This window comes from Nerophis ophidion, linkage group LG03, assembly GCF_033978795.1.
Source record: "Nerophis ophidion isolate RoL-2023_Sa linkage group LG03, RoL_Noph_v1.0, whole genome shotgun sequence".
NCBI lineage: Eukaryota > Metazoa > Chordata > Actinopteri > Syngnathiformes > Syngnathidae > Nerophis > Nerophis ophidion.
Window position 1 is genome coordinate 25,177,980 of NC_084613.1, and position 12,079 is coordinate 25,190,058.

Consider the following 12,079-nt stretch of genomic DNA (forward strand, 5'->3'; position numbering starts at 1 on the left):
TGATGCGCACGCGCTCCTCGTCGCCGCACGGCGTCTTTGTGGCGATGCAGGCGAAGTAGAGAAAGGTGAAAACGTTGGACTCATAGTTTTCCGCTGCCTGGGGAAGCTCGCTGTCGGCGGCGATGTCTACGCGCGCCGCGCTCCGGCGGATTTCCAGCGCGCTGCAGCCCAGGACCTGCTCCACCGCTGTTGCCGCCAGCCGCTCCTTCAGGTGAAGCATCTGCGAGAAGACCTGGGCGAAGCGCAGAAGGTCCTTGTGGGTGTTGCGGTTACCTCGCTGGCGGAGGCGCAGGGCGTGCAACCACAGCTTGATGCACTGCTCAAACTCCATGTTGTCGGCGTAGACTGCGCCGCGGTAGATGATGGGGTGGGACACGTCCATGCTGTCCGAACCTAGAATGCGCTCGCGGATCATCAGGCCCTCCATGTGCAAAGCGTCGCGGTCTGATTGGATGGCGTCCAGCTCCGCCAGCGTTTGGCACTCGTGGCGCCCGCCGTATGCCTCAATGGGCGGCGACGGCTCCTTGATGATGACATTGTGCGGGTCCCGATAGCGCTCCTCCATTGCAGTATGTAGGTAATGGTACGTCTTGATGATGTCGTAGTTCTCACGGTGGTTGGCGAAGGAGGCGCCCAGCAGCTCCAGTGCTTCAATACGGCCCCGCGGCTCGCAGTTAGCATGCGCCAGCAGCAGCTCCACCACATCCGCCTTGCAGCTCTCTGCCGCCACCTTCAGCGGCGTCATCCCGTGTCCGTTCACGGCCATGACCGCCTGCCGCCTCACCAACTCTGCCACTATGCTCAGGTGGCCCGCCTCAGCGGCAAAGTGCAGAGCGGTGGCGCCGCAGTGGGCCTTGGCGTCGGGGTCTGCACCGTGCTCCAGCAGGAAGCCGACCACGTCAGCGTGGCCTTTGTAGGCGGCGATCATGAGGCAGGTGTTGTTGTACTTGTTGGTGATACTAATGTCGGCGTCGTGGTCCACCAGGAAGCGCACAATGTCCAGGCGCCCGTCAAAACATGCCGCCCGCAGCGGCGTGGAGTTGGTGATGGTGGTGTGGTTGACATTTGCGTTGTGGATCACCAGCAGACGCACCACCTCAAAGTGTCCCGCCCCTGCCGCGCACCACAGTGCCGTGGCTCCGTCGATCACATAGCTGTGGGTGAAAGGTCACTTGTCATTTAGTGGTGACATCAGAATGGGTGTGGTCAACAAACCAGTTTCTACGAGTTTTTGGCAGCCAACAATGATAGCAAGCGGGCCATAGGTCACAAGCTATAGCCATCATTTAGCACTATTACAAGGTTTCTGTAGATATCAGTCAATCTAAAGAATGATTTTAATGCCACTTAACTCAGATTTATTGCTCATATATTGTCTGTGTATGCAAAATTGTAAGCAATTGACAATGATAATCTTGAGACGTTGGCATTACCTGTTACTCACAAGACTGTGTAATCTGAGAATGTATTTTTATTCATTTATTTTTCTCTAGTGGCAGCTGCCACGGCAACGTGGCGACAGCAGAAGTTGCTTGTCACACCAAAGAAATTTGGCACCGTAAACTGCTGCCTGCCTTTAATCACAGACTTGTGCTTAGCTAATAGTGTGTGTAATTACACCTGTATTAAATGTTTTTAATGCCCCTGGTAATTGAAATTAATGCTTTTTAAGGCCATTTATGCCTTCATTTTCACAAAAAAAGTAATCACTTTTAATGCTTTTTAATGATCTGCAGTAAAACTATATTAAGCAAACCCAAGATGACTAGTTTTATTATTTGTATTTTCTGCAGATTGATCCAAAAAATTTTTTTATTATTAATGAAAGGCAAGACAGTATCCGTCATTACTCCACTGAGTAACATTTTACCTAACGTGTGTTTTTATTGTGTTGCACAAATATGTTGTATAAAATATCTATATATTTATGGGGAATTTTGTCTATCATTCATATTCCTTATATAATACATGAACACAGGTTTTTCTTGTTTTTATTCATTCTAATTAGTAAAATAAGGCAAGTACGAGGTGGCTTAGATGCAGCTCATGAGAGTAATCTATTGTGTGTATTTGGCCTGGAAAAAAAAACATCCAAAACCAGCCAACAATACTCCATTTTGATCTTGTGACCTGAATGTTAGCCAAGTATTAGCATTACTGTTATTGTTAAAAAAAAAACGCTGATGTAGGCATGTTGAGCCGGTGAGCTGCTGCATCAAATCTGAGTTGGTGAACGTTATTTTCTCAATTATAAATCATGCGTCTCACCTGTATAGCAGAGGAATGTGTCATGAAGTGATAAGTCTGTCAACTTTGACATTGAACTTGACTCGGAGATGGCGAGAAAGACACTAAAAAAATCTTTTGCTGCATTTTTTGTAGCTCTATGGGAGTATTAATTAATCAAAACAGGAAGATATAAACATCCCATTAGTCGGCATTCCAATGCGAGCAGACATTGTACCTTAAGTTAATGTTTTAAATGTTTGTGGTTTGTTTATCTTGTTCAACAAAAGTGTTTCATTGAAGCCAGATCTGTTTAGCATGTAGCTTATGAAAGTTATTGCTCATCCTCCGTATATTCAGCTTGAAAAATACAAGGTTTTGGATCACCATTTGTTCATTAGTAATCCCTCATGAAGTCTCCATGATTAGTAGTATTGTTGTTGTTGAAGGGAAAAGTTAAAGTACCAATGATAGTCACACACACTCCTTGTAGTGAAATTAACCTCTGCATTTGACCCATCCCCTTGTTCACCCCCTGGGAAGTGAGGGGAGCAGTGAGCAGCAGGGGTGGCCGCACCTGGGAATAATTTTGGTGATTTAACCCCCAATTCCAACCCTGAATGCCAAGCAGGGAGGTAACGGCTCCATTTCTATAGTCTTTGGTATGACTCAGTCGGGGTTTGAACTCATGACCTACAGATGTCAGGGCGTACATTCAAACCACAAGGCCACTAGGCAGGTGGAAAAGCAAACATTGTGGTATGCCTGTGAAATGAATATGCCGTCGTATGCTTGAAATGACCAAATACACATATTAGGGCTGGGCAATATATCGATACATACGATATATCGCGGGTTTGTCTCTGTGCGATATAAAAAATGACTATATCGTAATATTCGAGTATACATTCCCACACAGTTGCTTTTAGCTGCGGGCATTACACTTCAGGCTCTTGTCACTCTTTCCTGTCTTTCCTTCTCACAGACAAGCAGGCGAACATTCTTATATACGTCACGTCATACGTCACATACGTATACGCCCTCACAGAGCAGTTAGGTAGCAGACTGGGCTACGTTAGCTGCTAACGTAGCCGTACGAGAGAAAGATGCTGCGGATCTGGTAACTAATGAAGACTTAATTCCCAATAAATACAGCAGGGTTTCCAGCGTCTGGCGGTGGTTCGGCTTCGAGTGGTAATATGTCGAACAGACAACCATAATTTGTCAAATGTGGGGGGAAAAAGCGTTACTATAAAAAGTAGCATTACTGCTAATATGTAGCATCATTTGAAAAGTCACTCGCTAGAGAATTTCATAACTTTAGTAACATACCACATGATGAAGGACGAATACTCTTTGATTTCCTATTATGCAGCTCATTTTTATTTTACACTTAAAATGTCTCTGACAATCTTGCACTTTATGTTTTGGAAATGACTTGAATGTTTGTGCTATTGCTTGATAACTTTAATAAATACACTTTTGGTCAATTGACTAGGTTGTGATTTCCCTCTGTGCATGAAAGTTTAAAAGTAGCATATATGAATGCAGTATGAAGAAACATGTTTTAATGTATACATGTATAATCATCATACTGCTGTGATTATATGGATCAAGTGTTTATTCAAGGCCAAGGCAAAATATCGTAATATATATCGTATATCGCGATATGGCCTAAAAATATCACGATGCTAAAAAGAGGCAATACCAGCAATGTCTGTTACTACATTACATATATACTGTACTTGCAGCATTTATGTATATAAAAAGTTGGAGGGTTTTGGATATTTTTTTAGAGCACTTCATAGGCGGAATAGAGCGACTACCATTGGCCCCATTGTTAGCTGACTTTTGCTAGCGATTTTCTATAACTTAGAATGCCTTTTAAAATAGAACAAATGTGTTATTGTCTTACATAACGATTGTGAATAGCAGGCAAAATAATTTAAAAATGGTGCAGTTCCCCTTTAATGATTTTGTGGACACAATAATTATTAATTTATTCTTTTTACACTCACTATAAACAAGCTAATGGCGAAAAGTCCCTAAATAATGTTATGTTTTGGAAAAACGACCAAGGCAAAGGTAACGGTATCGACCCCTAGTTTGATTGCACATTACTAGGTCAGAGGTTAGAATCTCGTCAACAAGAAATAAAAAGAAGTCCACTAGACGTACCCGTCGAACTTTACGGTCCCCGTCTGCTCGGTGTCCACTCTGTAGTGATCCAAGAGCAGGCGGACTACCTTGTCGTGGCCGTTGCGGGCGGCGACGATGAGCGGTGTGGACCTCTGGCCGGCCAGCTGGGTCACATAGCCCAACAGGAAGCGGGTCTCCACCTCGGAGTGGTTGAGTAGCAGCGCAGCCAGGGTCAGGACCCGACCTTCGCTCGCCGCCTTGTACACGTACCCGGCCAAGGACTCCATGTGAGCCGGACTAGTCGCCACAAGCTCCGCTTTGCTGGAGACTGCTGCCCGCAATGTCCACCCCGGAGCCAGCCGCCTCCCATTAAAATGTCCGAACAGACTCCGGTGATCGCATGAAAAACGTACGGTCTCCGTTGTGAGCGTCAGCGTGAATGGATGGCGCCGAGGGTACGTGACTTCCACACGCTCTCGGCGCTCCTCCAGCTTCTGCTTTAGCAAACGGCAGCTGAGCGAGCTGGCTAGCCTGCTAACGTTATCGAGAGAGACGCAAACCCCCTCCCCAAATACTACTTTTAAAACACAAGCAAAACGTTAATCTCACTTTCGGCCGTCAAATAAATCTCGTAGTAACTTTTCGCTTTGTAAATAAAAAAAAATAAAGAGCGAGTAAAACATGAACAAAAAAAGCACAGCCACTGTACCCTCTCGCTAACTATCGGGTTGCCGGAAGTGAAGTCCGCCGTAAAAATACTTCCGACTGGATTATCAGTTCCATGTTTAACACGTACACTTCCGGTAAGTGACTTCCGCTCGAGTTTAACTAAACTTTTAAAAATGTATTTTGGTTTTAAAACCACCAAACTGGAGTTAAAGTAGTAATATAAAAACATGGCGTTTAACGCCATCGTCTTATATTTGCAAAGAGCAATTTTATTTGTCATTACAGTGACTTTTACTGCTGTTTAGACTTAGACTTCTTTTTTTATTGTCATTCAAATTTGAACTTTAAAGTACAAATAAGAACGAAATTTCGTTGCATTAGCTCTTGGTAGTGCAGGATAAAAAAAAAGCAATAAGGTGCAGATATAAATAAATAGATTACTGTACAGATAAATACAATTCACTTTTTCATATGCATCCAGGTTTATGGATGTATTTTATATTGTCTTTTTTATTCCAGCGAGTTAATCCATTTTGGAGGGAGTTGAGGGGATAATTTAATTATGATGCGTTCAATAGTCTTACGGCCTGAGGGAAGAAGCTGTTGCAGAACCTGGAGGTTCTGCTATGGAGGCTGCGGAACCTCTTCCTAGAGTCCAGCAGTGAAAACAGTCCTTGGTGGGGGTGGGAGGAGTCTTTGCAGATTTTCTGAGGCCTGGATCTCCTGGATAGGAGGAAAAGGAGTCCTGATGATTAATGGTTGTTTAGTCAACAACCATTTTTTTACCTACTACTTTTGATTGATTGATTGACACTTTTTTTTGGTTGAGGGCACAGTACAGTACATGTTCCGTACAATTGACCACTAAACGGTAACACCCAAATAAGTTTTTTAACATGTTTAAGTCGGGGTCCATGTTAATCAATTCACAGTACCGATGCTATTGCTCCTGTATCGCTTTTATTTTGGCAGGCATCACCACTTGAGAAGATAAGCACAAAAATAGCTAATTTTTAAAGTCAAAACTGTTAAAATTTCCCGATTTAGTAGAATATTTGACAGGGCTTATCATGTTTAAAGCAAGAAGTTATCAATTGCCTGCAAATTTTCAAAGTTTATTCATAGAAAGGGATGTGGGGTGTAACCTCACATGAACGGCAAAATATAAACACGTGTCAGCACAAGGAAACGTTTTTGTGTCTCAGTTTGTGGGGTGAAAATATGGAACAGCCTGAGTGATGAGCTCACTTTGAGCATTTTCAGAAATTGTACAAATCTAAAATTTTGGTTCGGTATAGTGAGGTCTAGGCTTATTTTGAATATGAGTAAGAATGACTTATACAACTTACTTATGATGATATATTGATAATTGTAAGCCAGAGAAAACTGCATATCAGTAAAGTAACTGTGTAAAAAGGGGGGATTCAAAAAGCTTCCCATTACCTTTTTGAGATATTTTTGATTTATTCAATTTTCTTAATTCAATTTTCTTTTCTTTTCTGTGAAACAATATTATTGTCATTGAGCACAAGACTGTTCAATGAAGATACATATGTATGTATATTTTGTACTACATGTATGGAGCTGACTTTGACATACACAATAAACAAGAGATAACGAACTTCACCCATCCATCGATTAATTTTATACCGCTTGTCCCTCTCGGGGTAGCGGGGGTCTTGGAGCCTTTACCAATTCAACAAAAATATTTAAAAAATATGTATCATATTATGGCAAAATGTAGACCACAACAGTTGTCCCTTGCTTCATTGCGCTTCAAATATTGTGGCTTCACCACATCGCATTTTTAAACATAGAAATGGCTAAATAAACAAAAAATATCAATACTAAATTCGTAGCGGCCATGAGATTAAACCAAAACAATGATGTTGTTTCGGACATTGTGTTACCAGCAGGCACATGACATTAAAACAACATTGACAACTTGTTGAATTAGGTCCTGACGTTGAGCAACTCAAACGTAACGTTGAAACAACATGCTTTGCGACGGCGTTTAATCAATGTTGGGTTGTGACATTTTTAATTTGATCACTGAATTTTCGTCATTTCCCGACCAATATTTCACGACACAAATGCCACGTTGAAACTAAATATTATTTGACAACGTTTATTCAATGCCAGGTTGTGGCGTTGATTTGACCATTTAAATGTGGTCATTTCCCAACCAACAACATGGATTCAACGTGACATCAACGTTGTCTCAGTTTACAAATGCAACTATTTTGCAACGTTATTTCAATGTCAGTTTTAAAGGACATGTAGGTATAATCAAGGTTGTATCAATGTCTTGTGCCTGCTGGGTTGGTGTTACCATGCAATTTTCCTTAATGTGAATTGCTAAGCATGTCTGAAACAAATGAATTTTTGATTCCATACCATAGTGTTACCTTTTTACTTGAATAGGATATGACTTCTCTCGCGGGTTTGACATGTCATAATTTAGTATCTTACTAGTAGAATAAAAATATACAGTCTAAACAAAAGATAATAAGAAGACTGCAAGAATGCATCAACATGGAATTTTACAATTTAATTCATACTAATGGTGATAATAAGTATTTGTGTGAGTTCCAATACAGAAAGTGGCGGTATTGTTTCTACTACTCCACAGGGGAACCAAAGATGGCAGGCAAAGGATAGGACATTTTTCTTTTTCTCTTTCCAATTTTTGAAAAATAAACCCAGCAAAGAGATAAGAGATCAGCTTTAATCTAAACTTTGTAATGTTAAAAGGGAACCTACTTTTTTTGTTTTAATTTTGACTAGCATTCACAATTCATATGTAATGCATTCTAATTCGTAATATATGGCACGTACAAGGAGGCTAACAAATGAAGCTAATGGGACTCAAAAGGCCTTCTCCAAAACATTCAAAAAACTCCATCTACATGTTGTGTACAACATGCAAACTCCACACATAAAGACCTTGAGACTGGGGATCAAACACACGACCTTCATATTGTGAGGCACAAGCACTAATCCCTGTGTCACCGTGCTGCCTGGAAGTATATGTTAGTATGACATGTTATTAAGAATGTGCATGATGGATGTGTTTTAGAGTGCTTTATAGGCAAAATACAGGCGATTCATATTTGTTCCATTGTTAGCTGACTTTTGCTAACGTTTATTTATGATTTCGGATTCATAAAAAACAACCAAAAAAAAAACAATTGGATGTTTCTCAGTAAGGATTTTGGATTTTGCTACTATAAGAACATAAATATTGTGAATGATAGGCAACAAGCGTAAAAAAGTCCTGTTCCCAATTAACATGCAAAATTCTGGTCCGTAAAACTATTTGTTCGTTACATTATGTTGATTGTTTATCTATTTCTTCATTTTATGTGCGCTGCTGAACATGCTCCTCTGCTCATAAAACCAGCAATGTCATGACTTTTCAAACATAGTATAGATCCATTTTTGATTCATTAGTACTGCGATACTATATACCATTAGTGGTATACCGTACAACCCTGATGTGTAGCAACTTTTGAAACTCCAAAGTAAAAAATAATCCAGGTTGAGTTTGAAGTTCTCCACCCCCCCCATAGGGTTCAAAAGGGTATTTTATTTCGCATTGCATTGTGGGTGCAGGAGAGCAGTGAGCAGCAGCGGTGGCCGTGCTCAGGAATCCTTTTTTTGTGATTTAACCCTCAATTGACCGTAGCCATTTTTGTTGGCCAAAGCTTTGGTTTACATTACTGTCCTGTACGCTCAGTAATGTTAGAGAGAGCAACAAACTGGATAGAAATAGATCGTACAAAATGAAAAAATTGAAGGACTGTACTGAGACTACCGAATATAAATTAGTAAAATTGGGGAAATTGTTCCATATGAGCCCGTCCAATGGTCGAGAGATTTAAGTCAGCTGTTGAAGTCAAATTTGCCTAAATCTCGTCCCTGGAGTCAGTTTTTATAACTGTGAAGAATTTCAGAATGTCTAAAAAAGTCCTGTTCCGCATCAACATGCTAAATTTTGGTCTTTACAACTATTTGTTCGTTACATTATGTTGATTGTTTATCTCTGTCTTCATTTTCTTCCTGACGGACATGCTGACCAATAGCTAAAATCGTAGTTCTTGAACTCATCACACCACCAAACAAGGTGAGCGACATCATCCAATACAAGTTGAAGTAAAACGAGCACAAAACATTATTTTTATTAGCAGCCTCCTTTTTATAAAGTTCACACATGATGAGAGGACAGCTTGTGGTCAATTCTAACCAATAAATACACTTTGCATCTTCCGCCGCCATTAACTTGTGACACCGCATTCCTACTTCACATCTCAGCGAGTTTGTGAGCATAAATTCTGCCTCCAATCCTCAATTAAAAATGTCCGACTGTTGTCTGGAAGGCCCCATGCGGGTTCAGGTGTGACGTCTTTAGCAGAGTTGGAATTGCGGGTTAAATTAAAGTACCAATGATTGACACACACACACACACAAACACACACACACACACGCTAGGTGTGGTGAAATTAACCTCTGCATTTGACCCATCCCCTTGTTCACCCCCAGGGAGGGGAGGGGAGCAGTGAGCGGCAGCGGTGACCACGCTCGGGAATCATTTTTGGTGATTTAACCCCCAATTCCAACCCTTGATGCTGAGTGCCAAGCAGGGATGCAATGGCTCCCATGTTTATACACTGTACAAAAAAAAATCATATTTTTATGGTTAATTTACTCTAAATTTATACTGTAATTTTTCTATTTTTTTTAAATAGGTTATAAAACTGTGGAATTTAAGATATTATCCGTAAATAAATATCCCGCCTGTTATTTTAAGTAATATGCCAGTAATGACAAACTATGTATATTTAAAAAAATTTTAACAGAAAAATAACAAATTGGTTATACGTAGAATTTTCTGTTTTCTAAAATTACTTTCAAAGTCATGTTAATCTTCAAAAGGATCTTAACGATTCAGAAAAAATCGGTAAAATAATGGTATTTTTCTGCGGATCTGCCATCATTGTCATTTCACTAAAGGTGGTTGATCGTCACAATTTGGAAAAACTGTAGAATAAAGGTATTTTTCTGCAGAACTGTTTGCATAGTCACTTTATTAAAGGTGGTTGAGCTTAATCATTTAGTAGAACTCTGCAAAATGACAATATTTTTCTGCAAAACGATTCATGAAAATTTCTGTAAATATAATGTTTTTGATCATTATTTGGTCTACAATGTTTTACTTTAATTTTATGGTTTTCGTTTGGCAGCCGTAGCTGCCAGTGGATGACCGTTTTTTTACCGAATTTTTTTTTACAGTGTAGTCTTTGGTATGAACTCACGACCTACCGATCTCAGGGCGGACACTATAACCACAAGGCCACTGAGCAGGTTGAATCACTAAAATGATTCCCGAGCGCGGCCACCGCTGCTGCTCACTGCTCCCCTCACCTCCCAAGGGGCGGAAGAAGGGGATAGGTCAAACTCAGAGGTTAATTTCCCCACACCTAGTGTGTGTGCGACTATCAGTGGTACTTTAACTTTAAGTTGCTTCCTGTCCAAACATTTCAGTGTTCATCATCAAAACATCCACATCTGAGCCGCCTTCCCTGGCGTGCGGCTCCAGCGTCAGGACCGGGTCACAGTGAATCGTCAGGACGGACAGACGGCAGTTCTCCGTGTCCACATTGTTAAGCGGAACGGCGACGTCACTGGGTCGTGCGCGCGCGGTGGCGGCGGATCGGGGTGCAGCAGGGGACGCCATCTTCCAGAACATGTCCTTGAGCTTGGCGCGGAACTCCGGACGCATGAGGCAGTAGAGAACCGGGTTGAGGCAGCTGTTTGTGTGCGCCAGGCACACACTGAGCGGGTGCACGTAGGTGTGCGCCAGGTAGTAAGCCCGGTCCCAGTGAAGCAGGTTGAACTTGACCAGAACCCCCCACAGCGTGATGGCGTGGTTGGGCATCCAGCACATGAAGAAGGACACGACCACCAGTGTCACGGAGCGCGTGACGCGCGCTCGCCGCCTCCCCTGCTTGCCGCTCAAAGTGCGCGCCCGCAGCAGGCGCAGGAGCAGAAGGTAGCAGGCGCACACCACCAGGGCAGGGAGCACGAAGGCCACCAGGATCTTCTGCAGGTGGTAGAGAGCGAGCCACGTCTCTCCTTCCGGGAAGTCCAGGAGGCACAGACGCTCCCCCGCCACCTGCCTCACCGTGGAGAAGATGGCGGTAGGTGCGGTGGCCAAGGTGGCCGCCGCCCACAGCGCGCCCACCGCCCAGACCGCGCCGCACGCACGCCCCTGCCCGGCGGCGGGCTCCGGCAGCGCGGATGCCACGGAGCAGTACCGCGTCACGCTCATGGCGGTGAGGAAGAAGACGCTGGCGTACATGTTCATGACGGTCACGCTGAGCACCACCTTACACATGGCGTGGCCGAACGGCCAGCTGAAGTCCAGCAGGGTGTCCGCCGCCCAGAAAGGCAGCGTCAGCACGAACTGAAGGTCGGTCACGGCCAGGTTGACGATGAACAGGTTGATGGTGGCGCGCCGCTTCCCTCCGCCGCCTCGGTCGCGCACCCTGACGAGCAGGAGCACCAGCAGGTTTCCCGCCAGGCCCGCCGCGCACACCAGCGAGTACACCACCGAGACGAGCACGCGCACAGCGGGAGAGCCGTCCGAGGGCAAGTCTGCGCCGCTCACGCGCTCCTTGCCCGCCTCGGAGTCGTTCCAAGGCGCGCTCGCGTTGACGCTCCACAGCTCCGCCATGCGCTCCGCGGCCGAACCGAGTCGTGCGCGAAGTTGTTTCCGCTCATTTCCAGGACGACGTTCACATCATATATCATACACGCGCTTCAAAGTGCCCTGCGCTTTCTTCGCCACCGCCAGGCACTTTATACCGCTGCGCGTGCACGACGGAAAAGCGCGTGGACGATAGGGGACGTGCCTGTATGGACAAACCACAAACAACTATAAGTTGACATCAATATAACGTAACACTTTAGTATGCAGAACATTTTCTAAGTAACAAAGACTTAATTTGTAGTTATTTGGACACTAGGGCAACATATAGAATAG

At 43.5% G+C, this 12,079-nt stretch overlaps 2 protein-coding genes across 2 annotated transcripts in view; both read right to left on the reverse strand.

The window, feature by feature from the left end:
* The window catches only part of fem1b (fem-1 homolog b), a 6,553-nt gene extending 1,437 nt beyond the window's left edge, over positions 1-5,116 (reverse strand). The window contains exons 1-2 of the mRNA XM_061894744.1: positions 4,405-5,116; positions 1-1,154 (exon numbers count right to left, since the gene is read on the reverse strand). The exon at positions 1-1,154 is cut by the window's left edge and continues 1,437 nt beyond it. Of these exons, the coding sequence (XP_061750728.1) occupies positions 1-1,154; positions 4,405-4,652 (1,402 nt within the window). The 5' untranslated portion in view covers positions 4,653-5,116. The remainder of the gene's footprint in view (positions 1,155-4,404) is intronic.
* A 3,177-nt stretch (positions 5,117-8,293) lies between these two features.
* Positions 8,294-11,841, reverse strand: rxfp3.3b (relaxin family peptide receptor 3.3b). Its single transcript, XM_061893704.1, has one exon. It carries the CDS (start codon positions 11,768-11,770, stop codon positions 10,550-10,552), a length of 1,221 nt encoding a protein of 406 aa, XP_061749688.1. The 5' UTR covers positions 11,771-11,841; the 3' UTR covers positions 8,294-10,549.
* Positions 11,842-12,079: the final 238 nt, after the last annotated feature.